Genomic DNA, 26,226 nt, shown 5'->3' with positions numbered 1-26,226 from the left:
CAAAATGTGTCTCTAAGAATCTATGACAAAAGGTCGAAAGACAAAAGGTCGAAAGGCGGAGAATGTCTTCGTGCATCTGAAGATAGAGACAGCGATGATAGACTTGATCAATAATCCTACCAGAACGCAGTACACGGTGCAGGTAGAGATAGTGGAAGGCTTAGAGATCTTGGTGCTAAGGTAGCGTTTGAAGTTTTTGAAGAATCTGTTCAGCTTGAAATACATGAAACATGTGACAATGACGTTTCCCGTGAAGTGAAAAGACGTGTTCCGACGGCAAGTACGGCCCATTACAAACTAGATTAGGTCCTGCAGGTTACAATCAAAACCAAAATGTGCCCTATATAAAACTAATAATAATATTATGCTAGGCAACGGCGAGAAGCTACGCTGTCGCCATCAAAGTACAACACGCCAACAACGGTGTTATCGCGAAAAACCAATAAATCAATTCTTAACAGTTGACCGAAAGTGAACGTCATAAATGATTCACCTGTGTCTACGAAACAGCACTCTGTGGGTATTGCCGGTGTCGCTCACGCCACCTCCTTCGGTGGGATGTGATAAGAATCACTTTCTTTCGGGTTTTCATTTTTTTTTTCTCGCTAGCCCACTACCGTGCAGCGCTCTGAGCAATCTAATCAATTTTTCAGTTGAATTCGATATGTTCCACAATGTGACGGTTGATAAAAGTCGAATCGTGATTCTATTTATACTTGTTCGAGCATTGAGCAAGAATCTGTGGAGAACGAATCTCTTTGGAGAAAAACGAAAACTCTCGTTCACCGAAATGAGGAATTTTTTTCTATACGTTAAGGTAAAGATGAATCAATGTCAAATCGCAAATCTTCAAGAGCCCAAATCTAGAGAGAACCAAACAACCATTGACGTTGAAAACTTGAGCGATTGGGTACCAGCAAGTAACCCATCGATCGAGTTTTCAGCATGAACGGATGTCTGGTTCTGTAGATTTGTGATCTTTGAAAATTTTGGGGTGTAGGTTCGCTTATACTCCGTCCACGAATTCCACGCAAAGGTAAAAAACATCGAAACAGCGAAGGCATACACAGTTCCTTGCACACAGGTGAACAATTGATTCCTTATCTGCTTCGCTGCGAACAGCGCCACGTTGTTGAAGCCGGCAATGCCCACAATGGTAAAGTGCACCAAAAGGTTGTTGTGTTTTCGTGTTCCAACGCTGCAGGGCTTACGGAAGGTGCCTAATTGATTGTACACGCGCTCGAAATTCGCTCGTCAGTTGTAGGTACTGGCACTGCGGCGCATAGTGATTCCATTCATTTTATAAATTGGTCATAAGTGATTTTATACAATATCTGATGCAGAATATCAGCAGAGAATTCCAAATCAGGTATGTTTCGACTATCAAAAATATTCTCGAGGTTGTTCATTGATATAACTTCAAAAACTTTGATGAAGGATTTGTTGAAGAACGTTGAACACCTTCCTTCCTAGCTGTTGTAATACCAGAATGAAAGCTCTGTGGAGGATTGAAAATAAAATATTGAAAATCATTCCAAAACTCCATTCCTATATCCCTATATAGTACTGGTATAGTTCTGGTAATGAGTTACATAAAATACACAGCGTAACAAAAATAACATGTTTGCGTGTCTCAAGGATAAAATTATGTGTCTCTAGTAAATTTGGGGTTTCTGAATCTAATGACATTCTCAGAAATGTTACAACACGTCACAATTCTACGCTACAAGTCGCCAAAGTTGTGTAAAACAGTGGTTTCATTGATGTTCACATGGCATTTAAAGTGGGAATTATCATAATATATTGTGATATGATCTATGAAGTATGCAAAATAGAACTTCAACTTTTATTTACGATACCATTTGATTTGAATTGCATGATCAAATTATGAATAAATGGACTTTTTCAACATGCTTGCACTCTCCATACAGAATTCTTCGTTTCTCTTGTATGGCAAAACACAATACTTTTATATATCATCTAGAAATAAACTTTGAGCATCGAAAATTTTATAAACTTTGTTGAACACATAAAGTTTGAATTATGTGGCAAATTAAGCAAATAAATAGCCATACAAGCTGACAAACTTGCATGCAAGTTGGCTGAAATAGTCAAATTCAGCATTTTCAACACCAAATATCTCAAAAACTAGACGTACTATGAAATTTTTGAAAACGGCAATGAATTCAGCAATCCAAAATTGAGTTAATAGCGGTATTGTGGTGCTTGAGACAAAAAAGTGTTCCGCAGTGATATCCAATGTAAGAACATTGAAATAAAGAAAATTATTAATAATTTTAAACAAAAATCGTTGCAATCTCCTATTGTCACGATTAATGCGTATATAGTTAGGTAAAGTCAATTGAAAATGTAATATGTTGTTAACCAAATGTTAATAAAAGCTTTATTTTGCTTCACCAAATTAGGATAATAGTGAAACCTAACACATAACACCAAGGTATAAGAAATGAATGTAATGTTTGAAATGAAACTACATAATAAAGAAGTTTTTTATTTTACGAATAAGTCTTAATGCCAAACACTGACGAATGCTTTTTCTATTCCTACAGGACGACTAATTTTCCGATTTTGTCCAATGAGCAATACCACTATGCAGTATGACGTCGTTTGGCTGGTCGTTGTCGCCTTCGCAATTGGGCTATGTGATTATGCGACGAACCATTTAGAACACAATTTCATTGGCTGACGACGGCGTGATCCGCTGTGGGTGTTAGAACATGAAATGAGTTCGAGGTTCAATAATGGTGTTTGACTTCCCATGAATCAGAGCTAGGAACAATGGACAAATTTGGCGACAATCAGAATTTTATGGCATTGATCGGGGGCAAGGTTGTTTGCTAGCTGTTAAAATTTACTGCTCATAAAGCGTTACCTCAAATCCTGAATTGCGTAACTGTATTGCACAGGATCGTGTCATAGATATTGTGCATCGTTGCCATTTCGATTCGTTCGCGTTTCCTTTCAGTTTGCCAAACCCCATCGCATCGCTCAACAGTATGAGCGTTGCGAACGCATAAAGCAATAATTATTATTGATTTCGGCACTTTTTTTCGCTGTTCCTCTCCGATTACGAATGATCAAGTGCCTTAAGCGGTCCGATTGGAACAAGCACGTGCGGAAGACCGAAGACCGGAGGCTTGAAGGTTGCTTCATTTCATTTTCCCAACTTCTGGCACTCTTTTTTCGGGCAAAGTCCATTTTAAGCGGTTTTACACGGTGTTTCCCAGACCGGTGTTATCAGAAAAAAGACCTGCATCAAATCTGAGCTCACCAGTCGTTTTCTAAAGCTAAGCTGTAAGTCTGGGCAAAATCCGGAAAAAAAATGTGGGGCTCGTTTGGAAGTAACGCCTTTATGATAGTATAAGTACACAAAACCAGAGCAAATCAAAGATGCAATGCTCGTTCTTTGAATGGTTAAGAAGATGAGCTGTTTAATTTTCTAACAGCTAATAACATACATATAGCAGTTATTACTGATACTTATTTGAAACCTGGATCCAAACTCAAAAGAGATCCAAACTTTTCCGTTCGTCGTAATGATTGACCGGATGGAGCATGTGTGAGAGTTGCTATCATCATTCATAGGCGTATAAAACATAAGCTTTTTTCGTTATTTGAAATCAAACTATGGGTGTATCAGTTGAAAAACAGCTTGGCAAATATACTTTAAGGTGAAGATGAAAGGAAGCTAAACTTCAAATTTTCAAGAGCACAAATCTGGAGAACCGAACACCCGTTTGAGCAGAAAACCTAATCGATTGGTCACCACCAACTAGTGGCCAAACGATTAAGCTTTCAGCTTAGACGGATGTGTGATTCTCCAGATGTGTGCTCTTGAAAATTTGAGGTTTGGCTTCGGTTCATCTTCACCTTAATGCCTATTTGCCTTTTCAATGCACTGGGCAGCAGATTATTTTCTTTGTCAAACTGACTTGCGGAACCTGACTCACAAAAAGTAAATTTTGTTATCTTTGGTGACTTTAATGCAAAAAATCGCTACTGGAATAATTCGCAAAGCAATTCCAACGGCAGAGTTTTATTTGATGAGTGCTCTTCAGGATATTTCTCAATTCACACTTCATAAAAATCTTCAAATCTTCAACTAAAATATTTTTTACAATTTTACAACAGGAAAAAAGCTAACCGGGTGGCGTACCGGCCGAAACATCAGCGAAATAGCGGAAATAAATAAACGTGCTGAATTAAACCTCGTTTAAATATCTCTAATTTCCTTTGAATTTGTGACCTGATGTCATAAAAAGGGCAAAACTTCAAAACAGACCCTACGATTTTATTTTTCAATTTTGCCATACATGCCATAGAAAACGACTAGTGGGCGCAGATTTTTTAAATTTTTTAACGATCTGGTGAAGCACCGTGGTTTTTATTTTGTCGATCGGCAATGTTACGGTTAGCTGCTTTTAATTCATTTAACCTGCACTACCGGTCATCATCCGAAGGCACCTATGCCACCGTTCCCATCGAAATCCATGCGCCTTATACGGGGCTGTTGCTGAACACTTTTTATTGGTCTTTTATCGATTTCATGGATGCAATGAATTGGTTTCAAATGCTCCGTTCCCGCTACTGTTGTCAGATGGTTTTTGAGACACGAAACCATACGCAGAAAGCTCTCTCAGTAGAACGACGATTCGACGCAGAATGTATCGCAGAATGAAAAGTCTGCTGACAACTTTGTGGAACACCAATCTCGGAAAAGCACACATCTAAATCGGAGCCTACCGTCTGGCCATGTGGCAATCCCGCCGGAATAACCGCATTCAAATTGAATGTGCCTTTTTTGTGGCCTACGCCTCTCTACGTGGAATTTCACGTATACGGCAACAACAGGAAGTGGGTGACAATGTCATTCGTGTTGTTGGTTGTGGACGGATGCTTCAAAAGTGTATTGTGGTAACGGGTTGTCGACTCAAGCAAAAAATAACAGAGAGGCGTGCTAACCGTGTGACAGGGTCATGAACAATTCAGGCTTCGTTAGATTATATCGTAAACGATTTTACAATGTATTAGAACTGTGTTCAGGGTAAACTATGCTGACGAAATGATAATTTACACTAGATTAGTCAATACAAAAATATAATACAATCCTTCATATGAACCTAACAAATCATATATACTAACTGTTGTGTTCCTTTTCGAATGCCGTTTCTCCAAACGCCTTTCCCCAAATAATCAATTTCTCCGAAAAGCCCATTTTCCTGACAGGTTTTTGGCACGCATGTAATAACTTCATATGGTTCACAGTGCAGCAATTTCATGAAAAACCGATCTAGTAGGTTACTGAATTCCGTGAAAATATGTTATTTTGTTTCTTATCCGAAATAAGGATACACGTGTTTTTTATTTTTTGATTAGGGTGACCAAAAAAACCTAAAAACCTAAGAAAAGGGACCAAACAGAAATTAGAAAAAAAAAACAAACAAGTACCGTAATTTCGGGTGAAATTGCTCAATTTTCACCGGTGTCCGGCCATTTGGCCGAACGGGTCGTTTGGTAGAATGCCGTTTGGCCGAATTACGAACAAAATTAAAAATCTTTTTTTTTCAACACTGATGTGTAGGATTCATATGTGTTGACCAATTAGTGATCAACTAATTAATTTGTTCATCTTTATGATGTGGACGTCATGTTTGTCGCTATATAGGTGCTTCAAGAGAATAATTAAAATGATCCGTTCATTGAAGACAAAGCTGTGAACTCGCGTTAAGACTCAGTGCTGATGGTTATCGTCTCTGGGTTACCAACAATGCGCGCGCTAGGACTTATTTTTTTTTTCGAAAATTTTATCAGAAATTTTTTTTTCTTAACCTGTATAGGCCTGGGTGAAAGAAAAACAACTAAAACTCTTACCACTCAGCAAATACGGATTTCAATCATTTTTTGTTAGTATACTCGTACACATATCTAGTTACTAAAAGTGACCTGAAGATCTCGGGAATGTTCCTGTGGCTGGAGTTGAATAACTCCGGTGGGTCACTAGGTCAGGTCGAGTGTGTTTGTGCCCCTGGAAGTATGCACATTTCAAATCACAGCTAATTTTCGGAATCGACTGCAATGTGACCACTATAACAAGGAATTTTAAGAAAATCGCATCAGTGTAAATCTCTTGAGAAACGATTGAATTGGCTAACTATGAGTCTTGCATTAGATTGATCCTACAAATGAACAACTGGGAAGCCTTAAATTAACGATAAAGTGGCCAATTTGTATCTTAACATCTGTACAAAGCTTATGAGAACGCTTTTTTATTGATTTCTACTTTTCGGGAATTAAAACGATTTAGTATCCAACAAATCTATAGCCTTTTCTTCCGGGTATTAGGTCCTAGTGGCCACATCCGGTACATTCTAAACGGTCCCAATCTCTTTATTTATAATGTTGAATATCAGATCTCAAAGATTTAAGCAAATTTTAATGGATGTCAATGCGAATAAACAAAGATAACTGGACATGTCCCAAAAAAAAGCCGTTACCAGTAACTCACCGGAATAACTCCGACCACAGGGATATCCTTGAGTTCCTTTGGCCACTTCTGAAAACTAGATATGTGGGTAAGTATAATGCCAAAAAATCATTTGAATTCATTAAGAATTCGCTGAGCGGTGTGGGTTTTAGTATTTTTATACGGACTAAGCATACACGCAGGCAAATGGACTTTCGAAAATTCCCGAATTTCCCGAAATTGTTGAAGATTTTTTTTTAATCTTGGAGGAATTTCAGAACAAAATCCTAAACTAACTTGATTAAGTCTTGAAGTAACCTTTGAAAAACTTCCACGAGGTTCTCTGCAAGAAATCATAGACTCTTGAGAAAATCTTGGAGCATTTTTTAGACAAATAGCTAAGAAGGCAGAAATCCCTGAAGAAATTTAAGTAGAAATGAAAACTGCATTATTAGCTGGGGTGAACGCTTAAATGAATTTTTGAAGGATTCATGAAGATTCTACTTGGAAAATTAACCAAGAAATTATTTGGAAGAACTGCAGGAGTTGCCCTTGAATGATAATTTCTGGAGGCACTTAAATAGGAATCTCAGGGCAAAAATGTTTAGAAATTATAGGCAGAGTACTTAATATATTACCGCGAAAATTCGCTGAATAAATTTTCAGAGCATTTCCTGAAAAACACATGGAAGTGTGTGAATCGAATTTATTAAAAAACTCTGAAATGAGCCTTGTGGATTTTCTTGGTATTCCTGTAGATTTTTTTTGAATATCTCCTATGATAACAATTGGGGAAATCAATGGAAGAATTATTCAAAAAATATCTGGAGAAATCCACAGTTAAAATATGGCTAATTACTGGAGGCGAAATCGTTGCAGTGCTCAAGAATTTCCTGTATAAAATCCTGAAGAAATTCTTCTAAGTATCCTTCAAAACACCGTCAGATAAATTTCAGGGAGAATTTTATTTTTTTTATATTAGTGGAGGAATGACTAGAGGAATTTCTGTAGAGATCCTTGGAGAAATCCCTGGAAGAATGTTAGAAAACATCTTTAAAAAATCATCAGCAAAATTGAGGGTGTCCATAGAAAATCAGTTTTCTAATTCCCGGGTTTTTCCAGGGTGTACTAAAAAAACCGAAGAAAAAAAGGTCCTGTGATTTGATATTTTTTGTTCTTTTTTCATACCGAGTCTCAAAATTGAAGGACTTGATCTAATTTAATTATGATTTTTTTTTTGATTGAATTTATTCAACAGTGTGCTAAAAATGGTTTAAATTTCTTATCCCCTAGAATTCATAGGAAGTTCAGAGCAGTAGTGGAATTATGCGAATACATTTTTTGCTCTGTGTTAAATTTAGTCTAAATTTCAAAAAAAAAGTTCAAAGTTCGATAGCGAACTCATAATTTTCTGAGAATTATTTGGGAATTGAGTGTTAAACTGATGTTGAATCCTAGGAGAAATATTTTTAACAGAAAATATATCTCACCAAGATATTACTTTTTGTATGAACGTGGATAAAATTCTTGACATAAATATAAAATGGCATCTTCCAAGCAACCTTTCAAATATTTGGCTAAGAATATTGTCAAGAACTTGTCAAGAACTGTATCCAAAAATACCTAAAATACCACCTATCTCCTATCTTTATTTACGAGATTTTTAGCCCTGGGCTAGTTCATCTCGGGACCAACGGCTTTACTTCCCTTCCGAAGGAAGTCGCCACTGATTTTTTTTCTAGTGACTATATCGGGGATGGGATTCGATCCCAGGTCCTCGGCGTGAGAGGCGTGTGTTCTAACCACTACACCAGGTCCATCCCCAGTACCTAAAATATTTATTTTTATTACTTTAGTAGGAAATCATCTTGAAAAATCTTACAATAGATTTGATGGGAATAATTGGAAGAATTCACTGTAGAAATCTGTAGAAATTCATACAAAACCAATCCATCCGTCAGAGGACTAATAAGACCTTTGGGGCTTTTGTCACAGAACAAGGACTAGTCAAATGGTAGTCCAGACAAGACTTTGCCAAAAATCAGTATCATCAGTAACTCCAGAAATCTGCTAACCGGAATTCTAAATGAATCTGTCTAGGGTTTCCGCAGATATCCAAAGAAAGTTGCCAAATAGCTATTAAGTATTTCAAGTAAAATCAGCCATTTTGATAAAATAATACTAGAATTCGTTAATTTTCTCTTCAAGTTAGTCATGACACGAAGTACTAATTGACAAGCAGTAGTGCACCTCATGGCAAATTTGTCTAGTTCCGTCCATAGTGCTTGAAATTAGAATCACAGACAAACAGACGTACCACTTTGAACAAATCTCGATCAAAATCATAGTCATGAGGACATATACGCCCAATACTAATATCAGTGTGTTTGGCAGACAGGTCAACAGATGGCGGTAGTGTGTAAACGTCAAACACGAACAAAAACGATGCGAGCGCTTCGGGTGGCGGATTGGTTACCTACCATATTTTTGAATCGACCGTTTAAAAGGTGGTCGACGGACAATGATGAGAGTGTGACGTATGTTTGTCTGTGTTAGAACAAACCGGTACATTTATGTTTGAAATACATATTTTTAGGCGTGTTCTCCGAATCCCCGGGTATTTCCTGTATTTTCCGGTCATTCTGGATTTCCAGGTTTCTTCCCAGATTTTCCGGATGGATGGACACCCTGATAATTTCTGAAGCTAATCCTCGAGGAATGTGAGAAGAAATTCTGGAAGAACTTGTGAAATAGTTGCGTATTAGCCTCTGAAGATGTCTCTGGAAACGCTAAAATTTGGCACCAGGATTCATTGCAAGTAGAATAAGGAAAAAATTGGCTGCAGAGTCCATTTTGGTTTAAATAGAAATTTTGGAGATTTTTCGTTAAAAATAGATACTTCTTAGACAGGGTGTCTACTCGTTTACCGAAATGAAATTCCCTGATATTTCCAGGTTTTTCCAGGCTTTACAAAAAAAATCCAGGTTCAAGAAATACTCTAATTTTATATGCCTAAGGGCCGATTTCTTCACCCCCCACTTAGATTTTAAAATCTAGTTTAATCATTTGGGTAACTGGTGTTTACGGCTTAAGCGAAGGTGAAGAAACGGCCTTAAAACAAACTGATGACAAATTTGAAAATGTTTTCAATTTAATAGCTATTTATACACTTCTAAAGATTATTTAAAGAATGTTGAAGCTATTCCAATATCCAATATTACAGTATGAAGATCAAAGTTTATGTTTTATTCAAATAAATTGTATTTGCCAATGATGATGCTTTTATTTCGTTTGTAACAGCTTATGAACTAAACGGAACTCTCAAGTACATCAGTATGCTTCTTCTTGAAATTATTTTAAGCCCACCATGTACCATTCATTTCCATCGGTCGTTTGGATAGCTAAGACAGCTTCATGGGCGCAAAAATAAAACTTTATTTGGATTTGTGGCAATATTTTACAATAAACACTAAGTTTATCGATGTGATCATACAGTTGTGACCTGCATAAAAGCTAAATTCTTTAAAATATCTCAAATTGAATCAATCGTATTAATGGTCTGCTACATATTTTAGTAGATATATACCCATCTAAATTAATATAGCTAATCCGTAAAATTGTTGAATCCCGATCCATTTTTTTTTTTTTTTGATAATAGAAACACGGATTATCAAGCCCCTGGGTTATCGCGTGCGACTGTATAACATTTAACTGTGTTTTTTTTTCATTTCCTTCAAAAAAGTTCTAAATTAATCACGATTGTAAAAAAAAATATTGAATTTAAAGTTGTTCAAATTCCAGAATACTTTTCGAAAATCGTTTGTTCTGAAATCAAATATTTTCCAAAAATTTAAAAAATGCGCATGAAGCAATATGAATAGGGAATTTAGAAACCTCTTTCCAAAAAAAGAGACTAAAATGTAATCAAAACGAGACAGTAATAAAAAAAAAAAAAAAAAAAACGAAACCTAACAGGAACCACGATAAAACAGTTTGATCAGGCCAGACATTTCTCAGAGAATATTTTATTTTATTTTTTTCAAATTTCTCGTGACATTACGACGACAACCCAACAAATCTGGTATACGCCAGTAAAGGATAAACATTCTTCGATGTATTATGGCGACATTACGATAGGGATTGATTGATATCTTTATTTGAGATTTTCACTCTCCAAGAATTTCCTAAGGAATTCCTCCAAAAATTTTGTTTTGGATGTCTCAAAATAGAACCAGGTTTTTTTTATCAAAAAAAATATCACAAACAATACCTCAGGGCGTCCATCAGAAATTCCAATATATTATTTCAGATATTTTTCGCAAAAGCCCTTAGTCCTCTAGGATTTTATCCGGTGATACTCCAATCAGTTTTTCTTGATCATCCTCCAAGACTGCCGTTTAAAACATGTTATAATATTCAACTACAAACTTCTCCAGATGTCGCCAAAAATTTCTCATTGTCAGGATTTTCTACAAAATTGTTCATTAGATTTTTTTAAGATTTTAATTGCAAATTTCTCTGATGATACCTTTAGGAATTACTCCAGAGATTGCTCCTAAGATTTCTTCGGAAATTCCTCCATTAATTCTAAGAGATTTCTCAAAGAAGTTTTCAGGAGTTTTCTCCAAGGAAATTTGAATGAAATACTACAGTAAGCTGAGAAATTATTCAGAAAAATTCATGAAGCATTCCTAAAGCAAATTTTAGGGTACCTTATGTTACAGTTACTTATGTAATTTCTTAGGTCACCCTTGATGAAAGAGGATTTTCAGCAAGACTCACCCTTGAAAAGCTTTCCAAGATTAGGGCTAAATTATTGCTAAGATAATAAAAATATAAAAAAAACATATCTCGCAGGATATTGTGAAGGGACTACTGGAAAAAAAACAGGACGATATTCCTAACAGAATGTATAGGAATCTTAAAAAAATGCTGATGCGGAACCTTATTGAACTTTTCAATATTCTATAGGGAATTTTTTGAGAAATTGATTGGAAAAGGTTTGGATGAGCTCCAAAATTTCTTGGACGAAACGCTGCAGACATTCCTAGAAAAAAATCTAAAGAAACCTAATAATGAAACACAGGTAAAATTCTTGTCGGGTTTTCTTGAATGAAATTTTGTGGGAAACTTTGGAAATCTCTTAGATTAAGTTATGTAGAACTCGGTTGAAAAGTTAGTGAAAAAATACTTGGAGGAAGTCCTAGGATAGACTTTGTTCAAAGTACTCCCTGAGAAAATTACTAGAGGTAGTAACGTTGAAATGCTCAAGTATTTCCTGAAGCGAATTCTGGAGGAATTCCGTTAAGCATCCTATGAAAAATTGCTGATAAAATTGGTAGAGCAATTTCTTGAAGAATTCCTGATAAAATCTCTGGAGCAACCACAAGGATAATTCCTGAAACTGTTCTCGAGAAATATGCGAAGAAATTTTGCATCCAAATTATCTGCAAGCAATATAAGGAAAAAAAACTTTAGAGACTATTATGATTAAAGTCCAGACACCTTCCATCAAAAATAGAGGCTTTTCAGAGACTTGCGTGAAAATGGTATCTAAAAAGAAACCTGCTATCAGCCCTAGATATGTTAATCCTTTACTAAATAAATATAGAGACATTAAAAGCATCAATCATGCTTTGATAAGCTGATACAATTTTGTACTTGAAAGGATCCTCACTGAACAGCTCATATAGTGTTTTGAGAGCGGCGAAGCCGAATTTTTTTTCGAATGAAGAGTGCTTTCTGGCAAATAATGGTAGCTGTAGGTTATGACGTAAAAATCCTTTGCCGTGAACATATTCTATCATGAATTACTACCTCAAAATAATTTCCCTGATTGTTATCGAAATTCCCTGAGAATTCCAGATTTTTTTCCAGATTAAATAAAATTCCCTGATAATTCCAGGTTTTCCAGGTTTTTCCAGGTAGTAGACACCCTGCTTAGAGGAAAAGCAATACCTATAAAAATGGCTCGTTTCTGGAAAAATACTGAAACTAATTTCTTTAGAATTCTTGAGAAAACTTTTTTTTTATTTTCTGTAGGAACATTTGGAAGGTTTAGGTACTAGAATAACAATTAAGGAAATCGGCGAACACATCACTAGAATAAATACTGAATGAAACCTCTGGAAGAGCTTTTGTAGTAATCGTTATGGAAATTACTGGAAGTATCTGCTTTAGACTGCTAACATATTCTCCAAAGCAAATTCTGGATATTTTTTCTTATAACCTTTAGAGAAATTTCTGGAGTGATTCCTGGAGAAGCTCCTGGATACATTCCAGAAGAAATCTCTTCAGGAATCAGTAGAAGAATTCACAGAGAACCTATGGACCAAAAATGGGTAAGAATCTCTTGAGGCATCTCTGGATTCTCTACAATTCACACCAGGATACACTGAAAGGAGAAAAATTAAGAGATCATTTTGCTTAAGAGGAGGCTTTAGATACTTCTTTCAAAACTAGATACTTTTTAGAGACTTGCACTGAAATAGTATCCAAGTCTGTAAAAAAGACCTGTATGGAATGTATGGATAAAAAAGAAAAATGGCTGCTACATGTTGAGCAAGAACTTCTGGACAATTCTCTGGTGTAAATCATAAAATTAAAAAAATCTTTTATTGTATCTTTATTTACTTACTGGACAAAGCGCCGGAAAGAAGTTTTTGACAGAATACAAAAATACTTGTAACTCGATACAAACTTCTGATATTTCTATTTTTTAAATACTTATTTTGTAAGATTTTCAGAGGTTGGCTAAAAAACCACAACCGACATGCCGTTTAAAATATTCTGTTTCTTTCACCAACAATTCACTCAGTAAAACTATCACATTTTCCCAATTTCTCAAAAAAATGATGATATTATTTCTGAAATACTACTCTCCACAAAATCTTCAGAAAGTTTTTTAGAAATCTCCCACTTTGCCGTATTCGACATTTAAACAATTCAAAGACATTGTTTCTTTTAAAAATGCCAAAGATTTGTAAAAAATATTGTATTATTGCTTAGGTTTGCAAAAAATATCATTGATCTGAAATTTCGAAAATAGTGACTTAGTGATCATATTGCTTAAAAAAAGAGTTGTAAATAATCACTTAATCAAAGCTATTTTTATTTTTTTTTGAAAAATTATCAATTACACCTGAAATTATGGGATAATATTAAATTGCTTATTGAAATTATATTTCATGTTACTCAACAGTGCAATAACTCAACACGGAGCTATCAAATGTTTCCTCCACAAAAATGTAATATTCGAAAATGCAATTTTTTCTCCAATTTTGACCACTTACTTGTAATATCGTACACGACTACGGCTACGGTTGAATCACGAATGTACGAAGGTATCAGCGATCGGAATCGCTCCTGTCCGGCAGTGTCCCACAGCTGTAATCTCACCGTTCGGTCCTCGAGGTACATGGTTTTCGACAGGAAGTCTATACCGATCGTTGCCTGTAAGGGGGAGAGGAAATATTAATTAGAATGGTATTGACCTAGATTATCGCAGGACTCGATAAAATGCATGATGGATAGGGGTCAAATCAGACGAAAACTGTACGTATCATAAACATCAAAACAAAACATCACTTCAGGGTTCCTTCAAAGAGATTTAAAGCTTTTAAAGTCGACCAAAATGGACACCACGTTTAATAAGAACTTCTTAGATGGATGAGGGAATCGAATTACAGAAATGGAACTGACGAGATCTTCTTGGCAGGTATACCTTCATATTGAGTGGATTAGTTCCCGTCTATCGTCCTCCCTCACGGTGACGACCTACACACTTCTCTGCTACATGACGAGACGAGACACCATTTCGATAGCAATAAATCTTGCAAATTTATGTCCAGTATCCTTAGGAATGTCTAAAATGTGTTTTACTGGTTGCGTGTTGGATGGGGTTCTTCCAAGCAACTTCCTTCGGGAAAAAACGCGAAAAAAACGGAAATAGAAGCGAACCGAAGGGCGAAGGGTGTCAGAAGAGGCCAACCGTTGCGAGTGCTATGTTGTATGGAGAACTAGAAATTCGAATTATCAAAGTCAGAGGAAGAAAAGCGATAATTTTCGATTTTCAATAATTCTGTGTCAAGTTTCCATTAATGGGTCGGACATTGGTGTATTTGCCCTAGTTTTGGCTCTTTTTCCATATCCTAAGTATAACTCAACGAACTGCCACAATAAATTCGAAATCTGGTTCGACCCCGTAGAAATGAAGTAAACTTTAGAAGATCAGCATTTTTCACACGTACAGATCCGTCTCTGTTGGTTACGGACACGTGTAAATTCATGGCGAATAAAATATTGAACACAGCTCCATATACTAAACTGTTTGTGGAATTGCTCTCGTCACCTTTTGGGTACATTTGTTGGCACATTAGAAATGAAGAGTAATGTTGCACCCCCGTTGACATTTATGGGTGAAACCTTTCTCAAAAATTGGCGAAGGTTGAGAGTAGGGCTTCCCAATGCACGGCCCCTAGTTTAGACACAAACATGTTTGAATTGCAGAAATTATTGAACTGGATTGTCAAAAAATAACATTCACCAGAAACGAAACGCTTCGACAAACATCACATCGAATTCATCTGCAAAATCAGTCACAAATCCAATGTTTACAAGTGGCTCCCATTAGTCCTTCGTTGGGTGGAGGATACAACCTTCAATCCAAACAAACAAGTGCTACAACATCGCAACTGTGGACGCAAGGGACGACAAAACAAACGAAGCAAATTTACAGCGGCGAAATGGGACCACGCTTGTCGGCTAATGTATGGCGTCGGGATGTCTCCGTACACATTATTTTTTAACGACCCATGCGACCTAAGCGGGTTCCCCACTGAAAGCGAGGGGCAAAGAGGGCGCTTAGTAGCAATTGAGTTCCGTTACGATTGCGGCGATGAATGTTTGGGTGGTTGGGGTTGGAAGTGAGTTCGGCGCGACACAATAAATCGTTGTACCGATTCTTGCTAGCGTGAGGCTGTTGACGAGAAGTTGAATGCTTTTGGAAAAAATAGAATGCATCGACTATTAAGAACTTTGTGGGATTGTTCGAAATTTCAGAAATAGACATTTGCTAAATTTTGCTGTATTTCGCCAAAACGTAGCTCGTGGTCAGCATAATTTGTTGCAAATTTAGCAAACAACTGAAATTTTACTAAACAATTGCTAAAAAAACAGCTTGGTAAAATTCAGCAAACATTTTTTCTGATTTCAGCTGAAGAAATTTGTTGTATGGTAAACACTCCCTTATTGAAGGTAGCTTCACTATTGGTACATTTCCCCTACCTATTTTTGAGAAATTATTATACTAATAAAAAGCCCTGAACGGAAATCGGTATACTTACATGGCAGTTTATTGACCTAAGCATCAAAATAACGTTATTTGCTTTATATTAGGTTGCTGAATATATTGCCGATTTCAAACATATCATGGAACCTATACATCGATTTTAGTTAAGGCCGCACGGGACGTCATCATAATCACCCTATCCATTTCAAGAAGCAAATCTCAAGAATCACTCCATATATTGATGCGAAAAATGTATCACTATGATTCTATATACGTAGTGCACAACTCGATACATTTTCAGCTTCATCGGTTCACTAAAACTCGAGATTTGCTTCCACAAAGTTTTGATGATAATTGTAAGAGTGAGACGAAAGATAGGGAAAATAACACGGTCTCCCGTGTCCCCTTAACTTGCGAACAAGTTTACTATCTCGAATACTTATTTATGTCCTACATAGTTTACTACATAAATTAGTTTTCGTGTGCTTATATTTGCAAAAAAAAATATACTAACAAAAAGCCCTGAAAGAGAGTTGCTATCCCAACACAGCGTAACCATTTTTTATCCCAGACATCACAGTACCACGATTTGCTTTATATTGAGTTGCTTAATAAATCTATTGACGAATTCTAAAAAAATCAAGGAATGTCAAGTTTTAAGATGTTTCAACGATTTTAGTTAACGTGCCTGCAAATTTACCAACATGTTTTACTAATTTACTACATAAATCCAAAAGAATACGAACCAGCGAAGTTTCTAATAGTTTCAAGGTTAGGAAGGTACTTAATTTGATCTCCAGTACCCGTGAATATGTTTTTTTTTTCGCGGTGTTACTAATTCCTTTGATTAATTATATTTACAACTAGTGGTCCCGGCAAACTTCGTCTTGCCATCAAGTAGGCTGTTGCAAAACGTCATGTAATCCCCCATACAAAATTACACCTGAGTCTTCTCCCGTTTTCCCGATTATTCCGGAGACTTTCCCAAACTTTTTCCTTGCACGAGCACATCGCACAGTGGTTCCATTTGTTCTACGAAGCGATCATAAATCATTTTACTCAATATCTGGTGGCAAATACCACCAGAAATTGCCAAAATAATTATTTTTGACTGTTTAAACTCCGTCTAGGTCGATGTCATAATTCATATCACTTCAAAAATTCTTATTAGTATGCGGAGATCATAATGCGAGGGCTCTGTTACATGAATGATTATATGTGCATAAAATCGACTTTGCAATTATCTCTCCTTCCGTGTCCAAAATTAACTAAAGTATTTAATATCTTGAAAAGAACCATGAAATCTAAACAATAAAAGCAATATATCAGGATTATTTTTTTTTCAAACTCAAGAAGATTCCCTGCTAAGAAATGCTTCACATGCTCAAAAGCCTACTTTTTAGTATGTGGATATAAAAAGCTATTGAACACTTTTCTAAATGCCGGAGATGTATATACCAAATACATACTTGAAATATTTATCATTTGATTAAGCCAATTTCACATCAAAACTCTACCAAAACCAAATAACGAACATGTCACCTAATGTAATTAACCTTATGTTTCAAATACTTATAACTATGAAATAATTAAGTAATATTTTGTTTATATATTGTTGCTTCTTAATATATTTTTTATTCTCACAATTTTATTTTCAAGCGCTGGATCTATAGTTACTGGAATTTCGTTGAAGGTCTTGTTTTGATGCACAAAATAAATAACACGTTCAAGTTGTTCCTCCCACACTTTGGAAAGTCATGTTATATATATATATATATATATTAGAATGGCTGTTATACCATTACTAATATATTAGGGTTTTATTGTCTAAGCGCCGTGACTAAAACTGCTCATTAAATCAATACACAATATTGCAAGTGTATTCATATTGAATTGAAGTATTAGTAGTGAAAATTTTATTATTTTGTGCATTCATTCCAGTTAGCTACAATTATACTGGTATGTAATAAATTCTATGAATATTTTTATCATTGCCTTTATTGGTAAAAACTAACAATTTTGAAGGCACGCTGCTAACTTATTTGCAAATATTTGCAGCTAGAACCTTCACAGGTTCATTTTACTACTAAAATATTATCATGTGATGGTAGAAGTTTGATTAAATGTGATTAAGAACATGTTCAAAAACGAACTTCAAAAAAAGTGATGTAGTTACCAAGTGAGTATATTTCTATCCTCATTACGCACATCAATACTGACTCCTAGGTGTCACATAACTCTCTAAAATGTATTGGAAGTGATAGATATACATCTGTAATAAGGTTCTGTAATCTAAACTGATTGATAAATCAATTGATTTTGGTTTGCGAAGACAATAAACAAAGTGCTGAAATCGCTCAATTTTCAACGTATTTTTAACACATGCAAAATACACTTCATCATTCATAGCCCTACTATGAATATTATACAGGAACGGCATTAATGTTTATGTTTTTACAATCGTGTGATCATAATTAATCCATGAAAAGGTAAAAGAGTGACAAACAAGACATTTTGTTTTTTTTAATTCATGACCTATGGGCGGTACCACTGTGCATCGCATCCCTTGTCGAATGCAACAGTGAAAAACTTACCTCAATCCGTTGATCCGCTCTCATGTTATTTCGTGACATACAAACACCACTCCATTTTTATTTATATAGATTTATCTGTGTGCAATTATCAAATGATAGTTCATTCAAACACATTACTGTCTATTGCTCATACGTTATTATCAAACCATTTCAATTTTCGGCCTGTGGCTGTGGAAAACGATAACGTCATAAGGACTGTTCATTTTATAAAGTGGACACTTTGGACATGCAATATCTTTTTAATTTATCAATGAAATCGAAATCGAATTTCTGTACATCGTTCGACTAATATTGTACAATGCTGTGGTAATAAAAAAGTTACCAAAATAATATGATTTCACACTAATAAGGCACAACGTTTAGAACGGTCGATTTTTGGAGGTTATCAAAATCAAGGATTACTAAAAATCGGCAGGAAAATTCGACAATTTATATTTTTTATTTTCAAAAAATGGTTGTACTTAGAAAGCATCAACAATTAGAAGCTTGCTAAAAAAATATCAAGTTATTTTTGGAGAAGCAATTTTGCAGATATCATAAAATCATTTTCTATCAATTTTTTTTAAAGAAAAATATCTTAAATTTAAATGGAACTGATATGAGTAGAATTTTAAGGTTGAAAGTACGTCCAGACGGAAGTAATAATATAGTATTTATAATAAAAATAACTCACGCCTTCATAGAGTTGCTGATTTAGTCCCCACGTCATATTTTAAGCACAATAGAAAAACAAATAATTTATTTTCAGAAGACCACTCAAAGCACAATGACAATCATCAAGATTGGGAACACTGCTTGAATTAAATCAAATTTATTTTGCATGTATTATTTTCAGAATGTGTTATTCTGAGACTAGCTATCAAAATATTTTGAGAAAAACGCTTACAGTTTGCTCTAGATCGATAAACATGCGTATATAATTTTAAAAGTATGGGATTTTTCAATAAAACGACCATAAAGAGTAAATTTGGTACCCAAGAATGCGGTTAAAACTCAAGATTTTGCTTTTTTTTATACATATATAGTTTCTTTAGTAATCTAAACCAGTTTTGAACACGCTTGTTACTTTACTTTTTTGCTGGTAGTAAAAAGATGGTGTATCAGCAAATTTGACCATAAGGAATAGATCACTAAAGTGAGTCAGCGTCAGGAACTGATGGAATATTATTGATGTTTTTAAAAGCTCTACCTTAAGTTGAATAGTAAAGGATACCAACATACAATTTGTTCATTAAATTTAGGATTTTTTTCATGCGAATAATAATGCTTAAACTTGACGAACAGTTTTTCTTAGGAGTTTTTGCAAAAACTATTTAGTTCTTCAACAGAAAGCATTTTGTAAGTTTCTGTATTTTCATAACATTGTAGAATAATAGTTGAACGATACACAGAAAACCGTTTACGATTTCATCAATAAATAAAAAAGATATAGCATAAACAATGTGTCCACTTTATAAAATGAACAGTCCTTACTAGCAAGTTTTCTAATATTTTGAACCAAACGCGTAATAATTAACTGATTGGGGCACACAAGTTTCAACGTTAAGGTACAAATCAGTGGCGTCTCGTAACCTCACTTTTTACCTGTTCTACGGCTCAAAAAATGACTGTTTCGGCATATTTAGGTTATAAATCAAAAATTTAATTATTGATATCGTCCTTTCTAACAAATCTCTACTCATTACATGCCAATTTGTTGCTGAAATTCAAGAATTTATATTCATGGAACAGGTAGATTTGAGATTAGGGAATCGCCACTGGTACAAATAAATGTCGTATTTCGCTTTTTTATGATTCTGATGACATCCGGCCAGAAATATCGAGCCATTCAGTTTGAGTTTGCTGTTGCAAGTTAGTTTTTGAATTTTTCTAGTTGTTTTTTTTTTCCATTTTAGTGACAAAATCGGGTTTACATTAGATCTGCGCGCGAAAATATTGTATTTTTTTTACATTTTTGACCACCTACCCCAAACACTCCCCAACCACCATCAATATTAAGTTTTTCCGATAAAATCCAAAATGACGGCCAAGTTCAATATAACCGCTAAATATTTTTATTTTTGCAAATGCATTTTTTTTTTCTCTATTCAAAACCATGTTATAGTGAAGGGGTTGTTGAAGACATTTCTTAGTTATGGCAGTTTGAGTAAGCCAAAAATTGTCAAAAATTGAGACGTTCTCAAAAACTGTTTTAATTATAACTAACAAGGGGTCCATCAATTTGACCAACCGAATGCAGTTTCTTTACTTACTCGAAAGGAGCTTTCGAATCAGCATAAATTTGAACATTTTGAAAGACCAAGTGTAAATAGTGGGAGGGTTTCAGCGAAAATTACTCACCTACCTCATTCCAAATATTGAGCTTTATGAGAGAAATAATTTATTTTTTTGAAGCCAATTTTACGTGGTGTATTAAATAAGAATATTTTTCGATAGAACTACCTTTTCATCCTTTTCGTATGTATGTATTTGTTGAAAATGGTCATGATAAACTTTTCAAATGTTTCGGTAGCAATTAGCAAAATTTTCTCATATACCTTTTTTGTTGAAAATTTTGCGTACTTTCATAAAATCGAGTCGGAAAGCATTCAAAAAGTTTATTTAGACCATATTGAAAAATCAACCTTTTTTTAAAAAATCATAACTTTTTTGTCCATGATTTCTCCATCTTGACCCACTGTGCAAAAGACTTCATTTTTTGTCTACTTTAACATATATAAAAAAAAAAATCAAAAATACGATTTTTGAGAAAATTGATTTTTAAGCTTTATTTTCGATATTTAAAAAAATACAACATTTTTTTACAGTGTATATTTTTTTCCAGGTAGTCCCAACAATAACCTAAAACATTGCGGAAGACTCCAAACTGATCGGACAAACCGTTTCTAAGTTATATTATAATGACCGAAAATTGAAAATTATATCATAATTTTGTATTAAAATCGCTCTATCTTTAAAACGGTAAAAGTTAGCCTGATTTTTCCGTATACCTTTTTTGTTGTAAATTTTGCGTACTTTCATTAAATCGAGTTTAAAAATATTTAAAAAGTTTATTATGACCATTTTCAAAAATTCACCTTTTTTCAAAAAAACCATAACTTTTTTGTCCATGATTTCTCCATCTTGACCTACTGTGCAAAAGACTTCATTTTTTGTCTACTTTAACATATAAAAAAAAAATCAAATATACGATTTTTGAGAAAATTGATTTTTAAGTTTTATTTTCTATATATAAAAAATTACAACATTTTTTTTTACAGTGTATATTTTTTTCCAGATAGTCCCAACAATAAACTAAAACATTGCGGAAGACACCAAACTGATCGGACAAACCGTTTCTAAGTTATAATTTTTTGAAAATTATTAAGGATTTTTTTCTTAAGCCCTTCTCAAAAGTAAGGCTAGAGTCAAAATGGCGAGCCGATGATGCAAAAAGGCATTTTTGGGCATAAAGAAAGCATGTGCAAAATTTCATCCAAATCAAAAAATATAAAAATGAAATTTGGGAAAAAAGTCGTCATTTTCTGTGGAACCGCTCAGGAGTTATCATTGGCCGTGTCTCGAACAAAATAGTAAAAGCTGAGAGGTTTGAATCTCAATGTCAAAGATTGACCTAAACAAATAAAAATAGCTTGCAAACAACTTGGAATGCACTTTGTTCGGATTCCCCATTTTGATTTCTGAGTAAAACAATTTTACAGCAATGCCTTATAACCCTGTTTGTATTTTATCTGTTAAAATATACTTCAAATACAAAATGTTGCGACTTAGAACATTTATAAGTACTCTAAAGTTTTTTCTAACGTGCATTTTTTACTGAGAAAATTTCAAGTAATTTCCAACCACCGTTTCAGAATTCAGATCATTGTATCGATTGAAGCTAATATGCAGACGTAATGTTGTGTTACTTTTCTCCAAATAACGTTTCCCCGAATATCATTCCTTTGAACGCCAGTTCTCCGAATCACCCTTTTCACCGAATAACTCGTTTCCCCGAAATATGATGCAATTTTAAAATGAGCAAGAATAGTTGTCAGTGACTAAGTAATGAAAAAGAAAGAACTAAAAGTCTTGGAAAGAAGGATATATTTGGACATTCTCAACTAAACATATGATGCTACAGATGCCGAAGACGGCGAAACTCGAAAGAGCTGCCAATCAAATTAAGAAGTTTACATATCAGATCACAGGTTCATTCACCACCTTGACATGTATGTAGTTATGACAGAGTGCCAAAAGCTTTTCGGGGAAACGGGCTATTCGGGGAACTGGCATTCGGGCAAACGATATTTGGGGAAAATCAGCATAATCACAAAATCGACTATTTGTTATGAAAAACTACCAATACGTACTATAAATAATATTGATTTGTTTCAAATGTGTGTAACCTTAGTTTTTATGAGGGATTAGAGAATGTTATGGAAAAATGCTTATAAGAACTACCCGAGAGGGAACGAATAACTTGCATGCCATTTTTTAGTATTATAACATAATTTGCTATTATTCAGATAAGTCCACATCTCAATTTGGTATTATTATGTTATGGCAAATAGTGTTTAAAACAATTAAAAGTACCTAATTGAGGTATTCGAAAGGCATTAAACTACTATTGAAGTATTGTATATGACAATTCATCATGTTTTATTGAGGTATTACAATACTTGCACCAATTATCATTTATGTGTTTGTAGAATATGCATGAGATATTACCTTGGGTATTTACTTCTTATGCAGAGCTCTTTCATTAGGGCAGTTAAAAATTTCAATTTTTTTTCCCACCTCTTATTTCTTTTTAGCACCCTTATGTTGAAAATACTGTACTTAAAAATGTTCAGCTTTTTCTATGGGGATTTGAAGGTGGTCCAAAAATTTTGGAAAATGTTCCGAATACGTTAGTACTGTGGTGTGACAACAAACTTATTATTTCACAGTGAAAACTTATTTTTAAAGCTATTAAAGAAAGTTGCTGAAGAAACAAATCAATTTTTGAACTAATTTGGTTTGAGATTTTTTTCAAAAGTTTGCAGAGCTGAATTCCCATATAGCACTAAATAATTACAAACAAAATCATGAATATACCTTCTCCCATTCGTCGTATTGAATTGCTCTCTTCAGCAACTTCCTTTATTGAGCTATGAAGAATGAGTTTTCACTATGCGATGATTAGTTTGTACTTACATTACACTTCTAACGTGTTCGGTATATATTTCAAACTTCATCCATAGTAATTTGCATATAAACCTACATCGTCAAATCACCACTCAAAAAGCTGAAAATATCACAGGATACTGTTTTTTATCGTAAGCTGGTAAAAAGATATAGGAGATTGATTTTTTAAATTGTTTTGAATTTTAAACCACACTACTCATTTATACCTTATTTAGGTGTCAAGTATTGAAAATTATCTGGATTTAATACCTTGGTTTGGCATTGGTGTCCTGCAGCCATTTTATTCTGCTCGGATATCCAGGTGAAACATTTTGTTAATCATAATGTGTTCTTTATCAATCATATGTATCTTCTAAGGCGAAATATAATAAAAACAGTTACCATTAGTTAATGAAAAGGTTACAGCTTCCACTTCATTACTGATGCGTAACTCGCTTTCAGTTAGTGTGAAATGCAATGTGTTTGCATTTTTTTACCAAAGCAAAAATGTGGCATGTTATCCTTTTGATCTACGATACGAAATCATACATCTCGCACCATAAAGCACATGGTGTTGTTTACATGAGCGTTTGCAATCAGGCGCTGTTTGAACTTTCCATTTTCCGCAATCGACGCTATGGCCTCTCCGTATATCTACAGTATCGGACATATAAAATGCACCAAAGCCGTTTTCCCATACAAAACGGTCAACTTCAGAGGGCTATATCTCCGCCGTTTGTTGTTGTTTAAAAAGTTGTGCGAAAACTATTGATTCAAAAGTTACAGATAGGATGAATTTTGACATAAAAATTGCACCTGGACATAAAGTGATGTAGCAGAAAAACAACGGGTCGAATCATCTTGGTGTTTTCAGCGCATTTCTCGCGCAACGTTTCTAAAGGACCTATCTAACATTGAGAGGCTCTCTTTGTTTACTTTCTCTTTAATCAATAACTGAGTCACAGTTACCTCTTCTGTTGCGTTTTTTGTATGAAACGCTAGTGAAGGTAATTGCCTTTGGATTCATTCATTTATTTAGTTAACATCTACACAGATAACACTGATTCAACAATTTCACGCCACAATACTCGGTTCGTGGCCGCATCTCTCCATCCTCGGTTTTGCCCCACGCTCGCCAAATCGATACGCACTTGATCCGCCCACCTAGCTCGCTGCGCTCCATGCCTTCTTGTACCAACCGGATCCGAAGCGAACACCATCTTTGCAGGGTTGCTGTCCGGCATTCTTGCAACATGCCCTGCCCATCGTATCCTTCCAGCTTTGGCCACCTTCTGGATACTGGGTTCGCCGTAGAGTTGGGCGAGCTCGTGGTTCATCCTTCGCCGCCACACACCGTTCTCCTGCACACCGCCGAAGATCGTCCTAAGCACCCGACGTTCGAAGACTCCAAGTGCTTGCAGGTCCTCCTCGAGCATCGTCCACGTTTCATGCCCGTAGAGGACTACCGGCCTTATGAGCGTTTTGTACATGGTACATTTGGTGCGGGCGTGAATCTTTATTGACCGCAGCTTCTTCTGAAGGCCATAGTAGGCCCGACTTCCACTGATGATGCGCCTCCGTATTTCACGGCTAACGTTATTGTCAGCCGTCAGCAAGGATCCAAGGTAGACGAACTCGTCGACCACCTCAAACGTATCCCCGTCTATCGTAACACTGCTACCTAGGCGAGCCCTGTCGCGCTCGGCCCCACCAGCTAGCATGTACTTTGTCTTGGTCGCATCCACCTCCAATCCAACCTTTGCTGCCTTGCGTTTCAGGCGGGTGTACAGGTCTGCCACCTTTTCAAATGTTCTGCCGACAGTGTCCATATCATCCGTGAAGCGTACAAATTGACTGGATCTCGTGGAAATTCTACCCCAGCTGTTAAGCCCGGCTCTCCGCATAACACCTTCTAGCGCTATATTGAACAACAGGCACGAAAGTCCATCACCTTGTCGTAGTCCCTGGCGGGATCCAAACGAACTGGAATGTTCGCCTGAAACCTTTACACAATTTTGCACACCCTCCATCGTCGCTCTTATCAGTCTCGTGAGCTTCCCGGGAAAGCTGTTCTAGTCCATGATTTTCCATAGCTCTACGCAGTTGATATTACCGTATGCCACCTTGAAATCGATGAAAAGGTAATGCGTTGGGACCTGGTATTCACGAAATTTTTGGAGGATTTGCCGTACAGTAAATACCTGGACCGTCAACGCAACCAGCTTGATAACATGCCACGAATTTGTTTACTACAGCTGACAGACGACGGAAGATGATCTGGGATAATACTTTGTAGGCCGCATTCAGGATGGTGATCGCTCGGAAGTTCTCACAATATAACTTGCCGCCTTTCTTGTAGATGGGACATATTACTCCTTCCTTCCGCTCCTCCGGTTGATTTTCTGTTTCCCAGATTATGCCTATCAGCCGATGCAGATAAATGGCCAGTCTCTCCGGGTCTATCTTTATGGGTTCAACTCCGATACCATCCTTATCAGCAGCTTTATTTTTTTTTTTTTTTTTTAAATCTTTATTTGAGTGTATTTAAGCAGCTTTATTGTTCTTGAGTTGGTGAATGGCATCCTTTAGCTCCTTCAAAGTGGGGGCTGGCTGGTTTCCATCTTCCGCAGTACTGACGAAAGCATTTCCTCCGTTGTCCTGTCCTTCATTGCCTGTGCTCTCATCACCATTCAGGTGCTCGTCGAAGTGCT

At 35.6% G+C, this 26,226-nt stretch overlaps 1 protein-coding gene across 2 annotated transcripts in view; it reads right to left on the bottom strand.

The window, feature by feature from the left end:
• The window catches only part of LOC5567448 (ras-related protein Rab6), a 92,305-nt gene that overhangs the window by 20,982 nt on the left and 45,097 nt on the right, over nucleotides 1-26,226 (bottom strand). For both annotated transcript variants that reach the window (XM_021854550.1, XM_021854551.1), the window contains exon 3: nucleotides 13,777-13,936. In XM_021854550.1, the coding sequence (XP_021710242.1) occupies nucleotides 13,777-13,936 (160 nt within the window). The remainder of the gene's footprint in view (nucleotides 1-13,776; nucleotides 13,937-26,226) is intronic.

The sequence above is a fragment of the Aedes aegypti genome, chromosome 3 (genome assembly GCF_002204515.2).
Source record: "Aedes aegypti strain LVP_AGWG chromosome 3, AaegL5.0 Primary Assembly, whole genome shotgun sequence".
Taxonomy (NCBI): Eukaryota; Metazoa; Arthropoda; class Insecta; order Diptera; family Culicidae; genus Aedes; species Aedes aegypti.
This window is presented reverse-complemented; position numbering and strand designations above follow the sequence as displayed.